At 52.1% G+C, this 17928-nt stretch overlaps 1 protein-coding gene across 2 annotated transcripts in view; it reads left to right on the top strand.

The window, feature by feature from the left end:
• Window positions 1-9116: 9116 nt before the first annotated feature.
• Window positions 9117-17928, top strand: part of FGF13 (fibroblast growth factor 13) — a 447042-nt gene continuing 438230 nt past the window's right edge. Inside the window, exon 1 of one of the 2 annotated variants that reach the window (XM_030305582.2) lies at window positions 9117-9306. In XM_030305582.2, the coding sequence (XP_030161442.1) occupies window positions 9258-9306 (49 nt within the window). In that variant the 5' untranslated portion in view covers window positions 9117-9257. The remainder of the gene's footprint in view (window positions 9307-17928) is intronic. The other variant, XM_030305584.2, reaches the window with a different exon arrangement.

Raw genomic sequence — 17928 nt, 5'->3', positions numbered from 1 at the left:
CACACACACACACAAAATAAATAAATAAACTTAAAAATAAAAAAAAGGAAAGAAAGCCTTTATATGACTGAACCTTAGTTCTTTCACTTCCCAAGAAATTGCTTTTAAATAACACATGGCCGGTAGCGAGGTTCAGGGTGAACGCTCTATCAGTGTCTGGGTAAAAACAGGGCTGCTAAAATATTGCAATAAGGGGTTAAGTAAATAAACAGATAGATAAATACACACACACACACACACACACACACACACACACACACACATACACACACACACAGGGGCAGTGGGAAGAGCTAGGAGAGTGAAGTTCCAGAAGGTTCAAGCCAGAGGATCAGACAAATGTCTGTAATAACTTCAAGTGGAGGCACTGGGGGACGTGAGGAAGCCAGAACTCACTGGAATTCTGAGAAGTCACCAGGAAGGTGACCAGGAAGTGAAATCTCACAGAGACAGCTGTAAAGCCATGCTGTCTATCACAGCCTCTTGAAAACAGTGACTTCTTTTTTTTTTTTAATGTGTATTTATTGGGGCGCCTGGGTGGCGCAGTCGGTTAAGCGTCCAACTTCAGCCAGGTCACGATCTCGCGGTCCGTGAGTTCGAGCCCCGCGTCAGGCTCTGGGCTGATGGCTCGGAGCCTGGAGCCTGTTTCCGATTCTGTGTCTCCCTCTCTCTCTGCCCCTCCCCCGTTCATGGTCTGTCTCTCTCTGTCCCAAAAATAAATAAACGTTGAAAAAAAAAAGTATTTAAAAAAAATAAATGTGTATTTATTTTTTGGGGAGGGGGGATGGGCAGAAAGAGGGAGACAGAGAATCAGAAGCAGGATCTGCACTGTCAGCTCAGAGCCCGGCACGGGGCTCGAACTCCTGAACCGTGAGATCAAGACCCAAGCTGAAGTCGGACGCTCAACCACCGGAGCCACCCGGGCGCCCCAAGAACAGCGACTTCTGCTTTATTCCCACCTTCCCAGTCTCCAGCGAGTTTGTCTCAGCCGCACACGCTAACCCAGAGGCACACAGGGAAGGGGCCTCTGGGAAACCTGGCTCCGGCCTCAGTCCGGAGTGGCAGTGGTAGCTGAGCCGAAAACCACCAGTGTAGCCCAGTGCCCCCAGAGGAAGCCCAAAGAATAACAGTGTGGGGTTGTGGATGTGCCTGGAGACTTCTCTCCCCTTGGCCTCAGTGCCGTAGCTCTCGCGACTGGTATGCTTTGTCACAGCTCTCACAGATGTCCCGTCCGCTAACACCAAAGCTAGAGCATTACGCACTAGACACAGAGTCTTCCAGAATCCTGTGGCCCGTGCCAACCAGTGGCAAGACAGGGACCCGAGCCTTCTTGACTTCGTCAGCATCCGGCAGTGCAAGGTGCATAGACTTTTGCACCCGAGAGGCCTGGGTTCAAATCCTGCTAGTGCGAATCACTAGCCGTGGGAACCTGAACAGGTGAATTGCTCTTTCTCAGTTCTTTTCCTTATTTGTAAATGAAGGGTGGCCATATCTGGCTTTGGGGACAGTTGCGGGGATGAAATGACAGTTTATATAAAGTGCCGTCTGTGAATTTCCTCCTCTGTTTTTGGTCATTCGTCTCGCTGCGATGCCACTGCTTCTGGTGCCTGCCCGCCAAGAAGAGAAATGATGCGGCTCCCTCTTTCCTTCCACAGTGTGCGGGGACCCTAAGAGGGGCTCCTTTTGCTGGCCTGGCAGCCGTGGGGCAAATCTCCCATCACGGATCTGAGATACTCTCTCCACAAGCCCACAGGAGAAAATCCCTGTGGGCTGGGTGATGTAAGGAGGAGGGGGGCTCTATGTCACAAAGTGGGGTAAATATGGGGGGAAAGGCATAGGGAACAGTCGCGCTAGACCCTGGCGGTGGGATGAGGGCACGGAAGTTGTCCTGGCAGAAGTGGGAGACTGAGCAGGGCGGTCCGTCAGAGAAGACACAGTTAGTTGCAGCGTGGCAGGTACAGTCACATGCACCGTCACAGGCACAGTCCCTCCAACCACGTGCCAGGCGCATGTCCATTCTGTGCCGGGTCACGTCACACCACTGGGTCACAAATCGTTTCCAGGGAAGGAAAGGGCAGGTGCAAGTGTCCTCCTCATAGAAACTCAGCTTGGCGTTTGTTCACCGTCTGCAGGTTGCTCCCCTTTCCCTGAAGTGTTCACAGTTATTTACCGTCCCAGCTGGGGACCAGTGCTCTGCGGGGAGGTAGAAATCCAAGCCCCAAAACCCTGGAGCTCCAAAGAAGGCTCCAGGCCCACGTCCCAAGAATCTCTCTGTCAAAGCCTGGACAAAAAAAGACAGGGTGGAGGGAAAAAGAGACCAGTTCCCAGGCTGCCATCTCTGAAGCAGGTGACGTTTGTGACGGAAAATATTCATTAGGGGTCAGTGGCCGTGCAAGGAAGGCGGGAGGAGGCAGGGTTGGGCAGAGGGTAAAGATGAACCACAAAGCAGGCCCAGCAAAGCTTCGGCGGAGGAACTGGGTGGCACACGTCTGTCCCCGTCTACCACACAGACGGCAGGTGTTGACAGGAGATGAATGAAAGCCCAGTAGGGCCCCGAGATCTCTGCTCTTGCCGTAACGCTTGGCTTTCTCTTTGGGGAAATTTTATTTTATTTATTTTTTTTTTAATTTATTTTGGGACAGAGAGAGACAGAGCATGAACGGGGAGGGGCAGAGAGAGAGGGAGACACAGAATCGGAAACAGGCTCCAGGCTCCGAGCCATCAGCCCAGAGCCTGACGCGGGGCTTGAACTCACGGACCGCGAGATCGTGACCTGGCTGAAGTCGGACGCTTAACCGACTGCGCCACCCAGGCGCCCCTCTTTGGGGAAATTTTAGAGGCACTAATTATTCCAGAGCATTTACAAAATACGCAGGGTCCTATGGTGGAAAGATGGGGGCTTTGGAAGCGGAAGGTGCCCCTCGCGTCTCAATCCTGCGTGTCCCTTTTCCCTGCAACCTTCACCTCTCTGAGCCGGTGTCCTCACCTGGAAAACGGAGATAATAACAGTCACTAACTCAGGGTCGCCTTGAGTATAGTGTGGCATCATGGGGATGAACATTACCACAGAACAAGAAACCAAGTATTTACAACCATGAGGCTATTTGAAAATCTTCTGGAAACTGACGGGACCCGAAGTCTTTGGTGCGTTATTTGCTGGGAGGGATGATGGCTAGGTCTTCCGTTTCTGATGTAGAGATTTCTGATGTATAGAACATCAAGAGCACCTGCTCCTCCTGACCCGGCAGATTCCGCGTGCTATGGAATGCTAGAGATCCTGGGTGGAAAACCGATGCTGCCCGGTGATGTTCCTTCTTTGGGAGCCAGAGTGAATCCTTGAACAAGCTGTAGCTCATTGTTTCCTCCTTCGCTGGACGGGAAAGTGATAAAACATTTAAAGATGTTCATTCTTTTTTTTTTTTTTAAGTTTATTTACTTTTTTTTGTTTAGTAATCTCTACATCTACCGTGGGCTCAAACTCGGAACCTTGAGATCAAGAGTCGCGTGTTCTTCTGACTGAGCCAGCCGGGTGTCCCTTAAAGATGTTCATTCTTGAGTGGCATCCCAATATTGCATCATAACGGTCCAAATGTTCGATACCAAGAGAGGAGAAAAACCACATTTATGTAGATTGGAAAGGTCTTAGTATTAAGCTGTTTTTGGATAAATCATTGACCTCCCTCTGTCTTATAACTTTTACCCACTCTAAAAACCATTCTAGTCTGTAAGAAAACAAGGAACAGAGACAAGTTGGTCCCAAAATCGTTCTAAGATTTGCATTTCAGTGATCTATTTCTGTATGTAACGATTCACCCCAAAACTGAGTGGCTTAAAACAACCATTTTGCAAGTAAATCTGTGGGTCAGGAATTTGGACCGGGTGGGGCAAGATGGCTCTTCGCTCCATGAAGTCTGGGGCCTCGTGGCTCAGAAGGCTGGAAGCTGGCTGGACTGGCTTGACTGGGGCCATATGTCTGGAGTTCTGTTCTCGCCATCGGCCGGGTTCCTCAGGTCCCGTGACGTCTCCATATCACCCCCTTGGGCTTCCTCACATCAGAGGTCTCGGGGTGCCTGCCTTCTTATGGTGCCTGGCTTCCCCCAGGGAAAAAGGAGAACCTGCCAGATCTCTGGCAGGCGAGGCCTTGAACTGGCACAGCATCACTTCGGCCACATTCTATTGGGTAAAAACAAGTCACGAGGCCAGCCTGGATTCAAGGGGACTTCACCTCTAGAGGGTGGAGTGGCACAGGCCTACGGGATCAGGAGAAATTGTTGCTCGCTGTTTCTGTATAGCTTAATATCCTAAAACTTAGCAGCCAAAAACATCCATTTAATTTTGCTCAGAACTTTACGGGCTAGGAATTTGAGAAGGGCTCCACTGAAGAGCTCTCCGCCGAGGGGGTCTCTCACCAGGGTGCAATCAGATGTCGGCTGGGGCTGCAGTCACGTGATGGTTTGGGCTGGATACCCAGGGTGGTTCTCTTGCTCGGCTGGTGATCAACGCTGGCTGTCAGCTAGCAGGGTCAACCGGTGAGCCCAGAGTAGGCAGATTTCATGCACGGTGGCTTGGCTGGCTTTCTGCAGAACAGACGTCCCAAGAGGGCCCGGCAGAAACTGCATGGCCTTTGGTAATGTAGCCTAAGAGTAAGCACATCGCGTCTGCCATACTCGTAGATCGAAGCAGTTTACAAGCCTACCCAGGATCAAGGGGAGAGGTCATAGCGTCCCGTGACCATGTTTTAACACTGCCACAGTGACCATCTTTGGAGATTCTTACCTACGTCTTCATCACCGAAATTCGAAACAAGATTCCGACTGGAAGCAATCTTTTTTTGTTTAAGTTTGTTTGTTTGTTTGTTTTGAGTGAGAGAGAGAGCATAGGAGGGGGCAGAGGGAGAGGGAGAGAGAGAATCCCAAGCAGGCTCCACCCTTTCAGGGCGGAGCCCGATGCTGGGCTTGAAAATCACCAACTGTGAGATCATGACCTGAGCAACATCAAGAGTCTGATGCCCAACTGACTGAGCCACCCAGGCGCCCCTCCCCCCACCCCGATCAAAAGCAATCTTGAATGGTGATATAGATGAACACTGTAGGGTATGAATCAGAAATGATATGCCTTTCGGAGCTCTAGTGAGCAAACCTGGAATCCAGAGGCCGGTGTCTTGAGGCATTTGGGGACTGGCACGAACCAGACACCAGAACGATGATAGGGCCAAAAGAATGAGACTCCCAGGACCTTTTTCCACCTCCCTTCCAAAGACTCAAGCCTCTGCCCCTTACTCTGGAAAACACCCAGCCCTCTATAGAGGTGTAGCCGCGAGGCATTTTGCTTTAGCGTATCGCTTTCATTCCAGGCCCAACTTACTCAACTACACCAGATAACCCCGTGCGCCATATTTTATCAGATCTGTGGAGCTGTCTCTCATAGGATGGGCGGAAACAAGACGGACAGGACCACGTGACCATAGTGACAAGGCAGTGAGAAGGGATCAGGTCCTGCCAATTGCTAGGCTGAGAAGTGAAGGCACTTCTACCGTGGCGGGAAGGGCAGAAGGATCTGGGTGGGGAAGAGAAAGTGTTAGCGACTAAGCCAGGGATTTGTTGAGATGCGTCAAGACCACTCCAGGTGGTTGTGGGGAACAGACGACACCCTAAACACCCTCCACAGATGGCAGATCGCCTTCCAGCTGACCAGCCCAGGTTACCAAGTAGCTTGGGGCTGGCACTGGAGCGTGCCTTTCTGAGCCAATACCCACACATTCTGTTAATATGAAACATCTCACAGGACTTTGAAAAGGGGAAAGCCCCCATGGCTTCTGCAAAAGAGGCTGGCTGTGACCTCCCTAGTAGGGTCTTTAGCTCTGTTTAGATGAGATTGCTCATCCTGGCACTTCGTAATCCTTGCTCTCTGGCATGAATGCACGCACTTACAATGTCCCTGATTTGCCCCCATATGGGCACACGTCACTATATGGTTGTTGCATGAGGTGTCTGTTTTCTTATCTTCTGATTATTTCTTTTGCAGGGTGGTTTATGGTGAAGAGACACTTTATTTTACCCGTTTGCGTCCGTGGGTAGACAGATTCCACCAACACTCTGAAACAGACATCTCTTCAACTCATCCGAGTCATATTAACTAACCTAGGTTTACTTACATGTTAACTCTTCGTGTCCTTCGAGGAACAGGGTGATATATCTGACTTTCAGGAACGTTACCTTTGCTGGAGGTGCGATTGGTGGATAGGGTTTGGAGGGGAAGGGGGAGACCTTATCTGTGCAAAGACCTTTCCTGGAAATGTTAATATTGCAGGAAAGCGAGATGCTCGGGATGGACATAAGAATCATGCTTAATATCTCCTAAGACAGAGACTGACCTTTTTCCCCAAAGAAGGTCTTTTTGCTTACTGGGGATATGTGGACAAAGAAATGTTATGTGTACACAATAGGGGTGTGTGTGTGGGGGTGTGTGTGGGTGTGCGAAAACGCCCCTGCTGAGTTAAGAGAGTTTGAAAAGACTCGTCGTGTTTCCTATCTTGGCTCTTTGGTTTTGTTTTGTATTTTTTTTTTGTCCAGACTTCATCACTTACCAGCTGTGTGACCTCCAGGCAAGTTTACTTAACCTGTCTGAGCCTCAGTGTTCTCATTTGTAAAATGGAAATAACAGTACCAACACTTCCTAGGGCTGTTGTGAAGACGAAGATAATGATGTAAAGCTTTTAGCCTGCGGCTTGGCCGCAAGATAGGCACTAAATCCATGGTAACGGGACAGTTGGGTGTCCACGGTCTAAGGACTCTACCCGCATCCCCTGGACCTTTGCTCTGAACTCCCCCAAGTCTCCGCCCCCTTTGATTTCCGGTCATTTGAAGAGAAATTCCTCCTTTCCCCAAGTACTGGTATTAATTAATGGTCCAACCTTGGGGTGGATAATCACATTGTGTCATCAGCCTCCAGATTATAGATATAATTTACAGGAAAAACAGACCTGGAGTTCCTCCCAGCCCCAGGACTGAGGGCTGCAAATTGAGTTTCGAAGGTTGTCGACCTTTAGACCCAGGCTGGCTTGGGCCGCAGCCCACTCTCTTGGTCTTGAAAGCCACAGCAGGCTCTTGTAATTGAGTTACCGCTTGGGATTCAGTGGGACTAATCCATCTATATAATTTCTCTGCCTGGTTTAATGCCATTAACGAAACCGAATTAAGGATCGGGTGGAGTTGGGTGGGACCAGGGGAAACGGATTCTCTGCGTGGGAGTCGCTGCCGAGTCTCCTCCGCCAGGCTGGAGCCTCTGGTCTGATTAATGGACGGCTCTGAGGACCGGGTCGTGTTAGCTGGGCCACCACCCCAGGGTATCCGAACCTCAGGGTATCCGCGCGCCTGGACAGGGGCCATGAGTGGGGGAGGGGGCGGAAAGGGTTTCCCAGCTCGCCCTAGGGCTCGTTCCAGACTCCGCCGTCTCTCCATCCCTTTTCTTTGGGTCTTTCTCCACCCCAATCGCCGCCTCTGGTGCAATTTCCGGGCAGTTTTCCCTTCTAGTTCAAATCTTCGGGGACCTTCCCCGCGTTTTGTCACCGGCGGTGCCCCAGGCGACGTGCCAACCCCACTCCTCCCTCTCCAGCACTCGCTCCAGTTGCCACCTCACTCCGTTTGGTTGGGGCTGGCTCTCCTGGATGGTGGGCACTCTTTTGCGCCCAGTTTGCCAACCAGAGCGCTCAGCCCTAGGAGGAGGGGCCTGCGTGTGGGGGTGGAGGTGGGGGTGGGAGGTGGCAGCCGCCGCGGTCAGTTTCACTCTCTGCCCCAGTGACACCAGATCCCCCAGCGCGCCCCTTCTCCCAGCAGGGGAGAGCCCGGCTGCCTCAACTTGGGCGGCCGGCCGGAGGCGAGGAGTCGCCGACTTCCCTCCCGGACTGAGATTCCACCGCTCGGTGCGGGCACTTGCCGACAGCCGGAGTCCCCCAAAGTGTAGGTGGCGGACCTAGCGCGGGCCCGGGGAGCATGAGGGGCTAACCGGGGCGGCGGGTGGGGCGGGTGGGCGCAGGCCTCGATGTCCGCGGCCCGGAGCGCGAGCCCGCTCCGGCGGCGCCCGCAGGCCCTGCCCGCCCGGGGCGGGGGGCCCGGGGACGCCCGGCCGCCACGCTCACCCGCTCTCCGCCGGGCTCGCCGGGGTTTTGCAACCGGCGGCTGACCGTCGGCGCGCCCCTGCCGAGCTCTCCTTTTACTACAGCCGGCAGGCGGCTCCGTGCGGGCCCGCCCTCGCCGGCCCCCGCCCCCCGCGTGCCACACACCTTGCCGTTTATATAGAAGGCGCCGCGGGCTGAATTCGCGGCTCTCTGGACCGGAGAGTTCTGGGGAAGGAGAGCGCGAGCGAGGGAGCGGGCGAGCTCCGAGGGGGTGTGGGTGGAAGGGGAGAGAGCAGGTAAGGGCCATCGGTTCCCGCTCCTCCGCCGCGAGCCGCTCGGGTCCCACCCTGGGGGCAAAAGAATAGCAACCTGCAGACGGACGGAACAGAAAGAAAGGGCGACCCTCCCCTCTCGGTTCCCCGCGGGCGACGAGCTGCGCGGCTCTGCGGTGTAACAGGCTCACACGTTGCTCATCACATGTTCAAACATTTCCCTTTCGGGGAGGCTCGTTATTTTTAAGTGATATTTTCGTCTTTGTTTTGATTGTTTCAGCCTTCCTCGGGTCTTTATTTTGATGGAGTTGGCGGCCCGCAGCGGATCGGGAGGGTGGGGGGGAGGGGGCGGGGGAGAGCAGCCCGCCGGCGCGCGGGGAGCCCACCCGGGCGATTCCCCGCGCGGCCCGGCGAGCGGCCCGCGCGGAGCCTGGGGAGGCCGGCGGCGGAGCCGGGAGTCCCGGCCGCACCTCCCGGCGGCCCCGGGGGTTGCGAGCGCGGCCCTGGGCGGGCGCGGCGGGCGCGGCGGCGCGGGGCGCGGAGGGAGCGCCGCGCCGCTTTGTCTCTTCACTTCTGGAGCCAGGCGAGCGGCTCCTCCCGCGGCCGGCCGATCGGGCTCGCGGCGGCGGCGGCGGCGGCGGCGGCGGCGGCGGCGGCTCCTCCTTCACCCCTTCTCCTTTCTCCCCACTCTCTCGTAGGCAGCGGCGGCGGCGGCGGCGGCAGCGGTGGGGGAAAAGCGGATCCCTCCCCGAGCCACACCGAGGGGAGGCTGCGGTCGCGACTTGCCGCCCTAAGCACTCTCCGAAATCCGGCCCGCTCGGCGAGGACTTCCGTCTCCTGGGCGACCCTTGTCAAGCAAGCTGGGATCTATGAGTGGAAAGGTGACCAAGCCCAAAGAGGAGAAAGATGCTTCTAAGGGTAAGCCAGCCCGCCCGCCGGCTTCCCTTCCTTGGTTTCCCTCGCCCCTTCGCGTGCGCGCCCGCCCCTTCGGCGGTTCGCTGCCTCCCTGCCTCGGTGCGGAGCCTAAGCTGCCCGTGACCTCTGCGACCCCGGGCGAGAAAAGGGGGGCCGGGCCGGCCGGGGGAGGGGGGCTGGGGTCGCACCACTTTCCCTCCTTCCTCGTGGAATTGTCGCCCCGCGAGTGCCTCCAGCCTCTTCCACTCCCCCTCTGGACGCACCGTGGTGGCGCTGCGGGCGGCCGGAGCTGCTGCAGCCCGGAGCGCCGGGAACAGCGCTGCCTGCTGCCGGCCGGCCGCCTATCCGTGCGAGTGCCTGTGTGTGCGTGTGCGCGAGTGTGCATTATGTGTGCTGCGCGGGTGCAACATGGTGACATACTCAGGAATCTGCCCCACTCTCACAGACCCAAGCTCCAATCCACCTCCAACCCCCTCTCCCCGCCCCCAATGCAAACAAAGAGCCGGGCCGAGACGCGAGACCCCTCCCCCCACGCTCCTTTCCCCTCACACCCCCTACTCCCCACGTCTCTACCCCCTCCCAGAAGGCGGGAGCTTGCAACCTTCGACACGCCGCGTGCAAAAGTGAGCAATCCGGGGTGCCCCGGCGCCGCCCGCGCTGCGCCTCGGCAACGCAGCCTCGCCAAGCCCCGGGAGACAAAGGCTGTTGTCCCCTCGCCACTAGTGCCCAGCGGGAGCGGGCCTCCGCGGGAGGGGAGAGTCCCCCTCCCTCCGCTGTCTGGGGTTCAGCCACCTGGCCCGGGGCTCCCCGCCGCCGGTCCCCCGGAGTGTGCGTCTTGGCCTGGGGCCTCCCACCGGCGGGTTGGGGAGGCGCAGCAGAGAAGGGCTCACACTGGGGAGAACTCAGAAGGAAGGGGGGGGTCTCCCCCGCCCGCCCCGACCCCCGCCCGACCCCCGCCAGCGTTAGCTGTTGCCTTGCTAAGGACCCGGCTTAGCTCAGGGACGTAAACTGGAGGTAGCATCCTTGGAGACCCGCGTTCAGGGAGAGGCGCAGAGAGGGGTGTGGTAAGAGCAGTTGGGAAAAGGCAGGTGCCTTGGACTCAAGTGTCCGGAATGGCTATAGAAGAGACACTGGAGCGGGTCGGGCCGGCTCTGAGGGCCCCAGGTACACTGAACCGCAGCGACCCACACCGAGTCCAGAGTCCACGCTGCGGAAGTGGGGCTGCAGCGAGGGAGCCCCACCTTTCGTTCACGGGGCCCTAATTCCTCCCTGCACCCTGGGGCCCCCTTCCCTCCCACTCCTGTCCCTATTCCTTTTTCTCATCTCCTCCTTCTCGCCTCTCCCCATCTCAGAGCTTGCCTTTCCCGGGAGATTCTAGGGCAGCACCAGCCCTCCCCCGCTGAAAGTTGTCAAAGTCTTCAGCTCAGGGCCCTTTATCCTTGTTTCTAAATGGAGTCGATCTCTTCCCACTAGGCGAAGCGTTGAAGAAAGGCCCGGAGTTTGTAGGGAGTATAGATCCGTTGTCCTAAGGGTCTGTGTTGCCGCTGGCCTGGCTCAAGGCTAGAGTTCAGCCCCTTCGGACCCGCTCATAGCTGCTGGCTTTTGGAGGTGCGCAGATGAATTGAAACAGTCACTTAGAAAGTACAACTCTTGAGTGTGCATTTCCAGAGCTTTCCCTAATTGTGGTTTGTCTTAAACAGGCATTTGTACCTTTAAGAGAAAATGACTTCAGAGTTGTTAAAAGGTTTTGTTTTGCGATGAGGACCCGAGAGGTAACCAGGACCCAGAGAGGTAACCACAATGGAAGAAGATTGTAGCACCACATTGATCTAGGGAAGTGATTCCTTTCTGAAGCTGGGAGTATTTCAGGTTTGTTTCTGGAACTTTGGTTCCTGATTTCCAGCAGGTGGTTACCTCAGGTTTATTTCAGGTGACCTTTGGGAGGACCCTGAATCCAAATTCACTCGTGGAAAGTGAGTTGGTGGTTTAGGAATGTAATTTCCAATCGTCCAGAATGGAGTAACAGGTCTGGAAACATTAGGACAGGTTTTTGTAACTCCATGGTGAAAATTTTACTAGGCGTATGTCATAACATTTTCTTATGTTGACTCACCACATTTGAAACCGAATACCTCTCTGCAGGAATTATGTAATTAGCATTTGGAATTATGTTGTAATTAGAGAAATTAAAGTAATTTGATAAGGCAACTTTTAAGAAGGGAGTTACCTTTCCCTAGGAGATGGGAATCTTATGGCTGCTGAGAGCAGAAGTCCCATTTTTGCCTCCGTTGGTGTTGAATTTAGAGCATTTTGAAAATAGCCAGTGCGTAATACTCGTTAGTATTTTCTCCCTTTCAAGTATGTTAAAAGCCTTACCCTACCAGATTTTAAAGACTACTTTTTCTGTTAGAGACGAAACATACCAGCTCTATTTCTTTTTGTAACCGAGAAAGTTTTCCGACCCATATTCATAAAGAGGTTGTTATTTACAAATTCCTACGTATGGGCCATTTTGAATTTTTTTAAGTTTAGGAAACTCACGTGCACACCCTTTGCAACATGGCGAGATGTAGGATTGAACCTTTAACAGATACTTTGAATATACACACATTTGATTTCGAACAACAGTGTGACAGATGATGGAATCAAGTCAGTCCTTTGAATGAATTTCATAATCTGTTTTCAGAGCCTACTGTTCATTTAAATTCAGCCCTCCCACCCCATCATTGGGGGTTCATGCCACCAGCCTATCGTACTACATAGAAGATTATAGTAGATTATAGTGTTTCCAGAGTTTTGAAAGCACAAGATAGTAGGTAATCAGTAAGTTATTTTGTGCTGCTGAATGAAATAGGGCTTTCAGAGCACATAAATTGCCAATTGTCTTTAAATGATGTTTTTTTCAACTCGTTGAGGGTTAAGACCAGTCTCAGTGATGGGGCCATGATCTTTTCCATAATCTTTTCCCTAACGTAGCCAGACAAGATAGTCTGTCCTCTTTTGTGGGTGGTGGGGAGGAGGGGGGGGGGGAAGCTCGATTCTGTTTGAAACTGTTAAAATGGCCTCTGTGTAGCATATCACCTTTCCCGCATTATTTCGGCTTTGCCTGAAGTTTTACGTTGGCAGATGTGTATATAGCTAGTACACTCAGCTTCTGAACAGGAGGACTGTTTCCATTTCAGGAAGAAGAAAGCATAACATTTGTTTGTGGAAGTGGATATTCACTTAGCTTTGACTCACCCTTCTCTACCCTGTCACATAAAATCTTTCGGCAGTTCTCTGTTGGAAAAGCACTCGGTCGAGGCTGTGTCTGGTTTATTGCAACTGGCTTGTCTGTGGCATTCAGAAAACATGTCGCTCCTGCTACAGATAACACCAAATCCTCCCTGGGCTGAGTAGAAGTGCTAGCCAACTCTTGATTTCCAAAGTGCCATTTGGCTTGCAATTACCTGCCGGGAGTTGGTGTGTTTTTTGAACCACCTTTCCCCCCCTTGTGCTTATGGAGAGCCATCTCAGCCAGGCAAGTTTCAAGGCCACGGGACTGGGCTGTGGATTCTCTCGGTGAGATGGTCTGGCGTCAGGCTGGTGATGGAGGACAATTCCACACATAGTCCAAGAAGCCACGTGCACAGCTGTTGCATAATGGATTGTGGTGCCAGCGTGCATTTACTGGGCATGGCTTTATTTTCTCCTCCCTTCCTGGCCCTTTCCAATAGCTCTCTAGCCATTCCTAATGACAGGGCATTGTGGTCATGGCAGCCAGCATGTCAAGTATTGAAACCCCGAATGCCATTCCAAAAGATCATCTTGGTCTTGGTGGATTACTGTAATCACTTCTGTCAAGGCGTCTTTCTTCGGATGGTGGGCCCAGCGAAGCAGGTGTTAGAGGTATCTTACCCACAAGAAATCATGACGTTGGTGACCTCTTCTTGAAAAAACGAACAACCATAATCTACCTCCTGTTTGTGTAGGGACCTGTTTTTTCACCTTGTGAATAAAATCATCACGGACCAGTGGTTTTATGGAGTGTCATAAACGCCATGTTTTCTTCTATGCCGAAAGTGATCACCGCCTCGGGTGAGGGTGTGTGGCCAGGGAGATCTCGAATCAGGAATGTCCGTTCTCTTCTTGGGGATAGGTGCAGAAGACACATCACGCTCCCCAGTGCTCTTCCTTAGCAGCTTCAAGTTGGGACATGGTCTCTTTGCAGCTGTGCTGCTTCATGTTCAAATCAACGCCTCATTCTGGAATTACAATCAACACGGAACGACCGGAATGTGTTGGAGCTCCTCAAATATATCCAATAAAAAGGCTTTCTAGTGTCTGCTTCGTTATGGCTTATATTTTTGGAGTTGAGAATTTGAAAGGAATAGAAAATAATTGCCACGATTAAACAATTCAGGGAGAGAAAAAAAAAACCATGAGTTAAAAATACTTCGGGTGGAGGGCATCCCCACATCTCTTACCTTGCCAAACCTAACACGCTCTTTGAAACGTAAAGATTCGGCAAATACTGTGGTTCAGTATTTATTAGAGGAGACAGACGTCTGCATAAATCATTGTCGACAATCACCAATTTCTGTTTGCCTCTCCAGAAGACACATTAGCCCAGGGATTTCTCAGCACAGGCTGAGGATGGATTCACGTTTGTTGTACCGAGTAACGTGATTCATCTAGTCCTCGCCACTTCTCACGTAGCTTATCTGTTTGCGATATACTGGTTCTACAAACGCACTTGAATCGGATTTCTGACAATCTTTTAATTCGGCATTCTTGTCACTTTGGTGAATGCCATATTTGATGCAACATTCATCAGGGATGTGGATTTCTGGGTAAATGCGTTAATTTCCTGCAGAAGGTGAAATATATATAGCAATCATTATGACCGCCTCTCCGGCCTGCGGGTCTAATTTCGCCTTGAGTTGGCAGGTTGTTTATTTTTTCTCTAAAGCAGGTTTTCCAGGGTATTAACTCTGAACATGGGAGTTTCCTATTAGACAGGAGAGAAGTTCTTGATTCTCGGGGTATGATGGAAACGGGGACTATTCTATTAAGGACCTGGGTTTGTAACAGACGTGAAGCCCAATTACGATGACCGTATGTTGGGATTACTGGAGGTAAAGGCAGTCCCCACGCCCTACTCGTGCCTCTGCCCTTCGAAATTGCTTTTAGTATTGATTTTCAATGGAAATGGTATTCGTGCACACTGGCTAATGAACCTCCATAGCAAAGGGCAGAGGGGTAGTAGGTGTCCCTGATTCTTTTAAAACTCTGGCAGCACCCCCGGCTTCTGTTGGTGGAAGGTTGGGTTGATATCCTAGGAGGTGCAGTTGGGCTGGAATGAGTCCGGTTGCTTGCCTGGCCCGCCTGCCCTCACCCTTCCGCACAGACCTCAGATTGGTTTGCGCAGTTCCCTCTTTGGCCTAAAGGAATTCTCAGCATGTGGTGTTCTTTCTGGATCCTGTCAGGAGGGCCGAGGAAGAAAGGAAAAAAAAAAAATCTTCCGATGAAAGGCAGGCCTGGTCAGAGGCCAAACTGGAAAAGAGTTAATTTAAAAAAAAAAAAATTATGAACTCAATTTCCTTTCGTGTAATTGAAGATTATACACAGTACCATACACAGATCTTAAGTGTGCGTCTTGATTAACTTTGACAAATGTTTACACCCATGTAATGAGCATCAAAATCAAAATCTAGAAGGTTTTCAGCACCCCAGAGGGTTCTCCGCGTGTTCTTTCTCGTCATTTCCCTCTGCAGAGGCAACTTCTCTTTTGATTTCTGTCACCCTGTTTTAGTTTTGCCTGTTATCGAATTTCATATAAATGGAATCAAGCAGTATGCAGTCTTTGTTTCTGCCACCTAGTCACCTCTCCTTTCAGGACCCACTTAACACCCTTTCTCTGGTTTCTTGGGAGCCCCCCCTCCCCCGCCCCCCCCCCGGGCACTCAACAGGGTCTTGGACTTGGCAGGCCCATGAGGAGTACTTGTGGAATGATCTTGGCCAGATGAGGATTTCCTTTAAGCAGGGGTGGGTTTGATTCAGCATTTAATAGCAGTGTCAGTACTGATCACAGTTACGATTATAGTAGCTTCTAAATTATCGAGTGCTTATTTAGTAGCCATGTATTATTTTTACGTATGTCCCATTTAATCCTCACGACAGCCAAACAAAGTAGTGATTAGTGTTTGCGGACTCAGAGATGAGACAGTGAAGCTTACAGATCGAACATAGCGTGACGAGGTCCCATAGGTCGTGGGTGGGACCTAACACAGTGATTGGCGTTGTAGTGATTAGTGAATGATGATGCAATGCAGGTACCAAAACTCTTGGTACTGTGCTATGTTCATTTCCAGTTTATTGTCAGATCAGAAAGCTGTGTGTTAGAGAAAGGCTCTGTCTCTGTGTCACTGTGGCTTATCCGATAGATGCCTGGGGATACTTACATCTTCATTAAGGATTGCCAGAGGCAGAGCTTAAGGAATTATAGTCCTCTGGTTGACTTTCAGACACCTTGGTTGGTTGGAGACATAATTTGGTTAGGGTCTTAACAGTTTTTCTAAGCACGAAGGGATTTGACGCGAAATCTCCTGCATTCTTCGTAACAGTCTATCCAGGATAGATATATGCCCTATAATCACTCCCATTTGACAGAAGAGAAAACTGAGCCTCAGAGACTGAGGCCAGCCTGAGGTCACTTAGCTAGCAAGACGGTAGAGGGTTTGAGCCAGGTCTGACCGACTTCAAATCCACCTCTTAAACCCTGTGTCATAGCGCTCCCTAGGCATCACAGTGATTCTTTCTAATCACAGGTTTGCACAGAGACAAAATGACTTCCTGTTGGCCAGTGTGGGACATGATTAGGCAGAGTGTGCCTATACATGCACGCATGATTGCTCCAGGGCTGTGGTTTTTGTGCAGCTGCATGAATCGCTGAACATCTGCTGAGTGACTTTTCCCTACCAGGCACTGTGCTGGGCCCTGGGTGCACAGAGATGAGAGAAACCCCGCCCTGCCTTGGGGTTGCCCTTCATTCTCTTTGGCCTTGGACATCCTGCCTTTTTACTTTTCATTGTGTGTCCTTCCTTCAGTTGTCCTGACTGCGAGTTTTCAGACTTAAGCAGCCGTCAGTTTGAAAATAATGGTGCTTTGCTCCAGAGCTGCGTCTGGGAACTTGCTTCACCTGTGTTCTAAAGATTACACTTCCTCTGAATTCGCTGCTGGGTAAAACTCGCAATTGTTTATTTTTTTCCCCCTGTTACATGGCATACGCTTTCAGTCTGTCTCTTGTCAGAATCCTGTCTCAGTTCCTTCTCTTCTCACCCCTACCCCTGTTCCCTCTCCCTCCCTCCCTCTCCTCTTTTCTCCCCCTCCTTTTCTTGTCACAGATGTCCAGTGGTTTCATTAACTGAATGAGGTTCCTTAGGGATGCTGGGCGCATTGGAGGATTCTCATTTCTGGATTTTCTCCCTTGATAGCTATACTGACTTGAGTGAAGAAATCCACCCCTTAAAAGGGTAGCTCCGTGGAAGAGGCTTTTCACTACTTATTATGTAACTCATTTTAAATGGAAAAAATACAAAAAAAGTGTGAGCTTTACTTTTATACTATTTATGCTGCCTTCAGTTAGATAATATTTCCAAAAATATATCTCGTTAATGGAGACACACGCCTTGAACGAGCATATTAATTATAGTTCTCAAAGTTGGGAAGCATGTAGTTGCTGTTCTGCGGAACCCGTGTTTAACAGCTGTAATTAACGGCGAGGGGTGTATTGCGTGGTTATAGGTAAGTTGAATAACAAACGTGAAACCCGCTTCTCAAAAATCCCTCCGAATTGTGGAGGTAGCATTTCTACTGCTCTTGAACCAGGGAGGGGGGGGGTGAGTAAACAGATCGAGTTCCTAAAATATTTAGCTTGCTGTTAAAAGTAGAAGTAAACAACCCAAAGCAGGCAGGCTGAGCGCAGTTCTTGAATATGCCTATAGATATTTTCAGAATCTCCTTTCAAGCATGACTTTGAAAGTATTGTGAATTGACCTGCTTATTTTGCCTTTGATTCTCTGTGTGTGTGCCTGCCTGTCCCCTGGCGGGGGGGGGGGGGGGGGTTGAACATTAAGACTTCCAAGAGCTCTTGGATTTGCGCGTGGTTTCCCGAGCGCAGGGAAGGATGTGAGAGCCGTTCTGCTGGAAGCAGGGCCGGACGCTCCTCGATGCGGTCGGTCCGGGGAGTATTTGTTTTGCGACTAGCTGGTGGGGGGGGGGGGGGAGCCCGGACCGTAGCCCTGACCGTTCTGGTTACCCGCGTCCCTCGGTCGCCGCGGACCTGGCCGGCGGCTTTATTACAGACCTCAGTGTGCTCATTAGCCTCGTGATGTGGCGGCTGCCTAAAAAAGAAACACGGAAAAGTTGTGTCACCGAAGGTGAAACTTGGCGAGGCGCTGCTCGGGCGCCGGGCATGACGAAGCTCCTTCCAGGCGGCGGCGGCCGGCCGTGCCCCCCGGCCCGGGTGCCCGCGGCCCGGCCGGCTGGCGTCGGGACGCCGCGGAGCGAGCCGCGGCCGGGGCAGGGCTCCGGCTCCCGGTGGCCGCGGCGGCGCGGACGGCTGCAGGCGGGGGAAGGGCTCGG

Source organism: Lynx canadensis, chromosome X (assembly GCF_007474595.2).
Source record: "Lynx canadensis isolate LIC74 chromosome X, mLynCan4.pri.v2, whole genome shotgun sequence".
Classification (NCBI taxonomy): domain Eukaryota; kingdom Metazoa; phylum Chordata; class Mammalia; order Carnivora; family Felidae; genus Lynx; species Lynx canadensis.
Note: the sequence above shows the minus strand (reverse complement) of the source record. Positions and strands in the feature narration are given on the sequence as shown.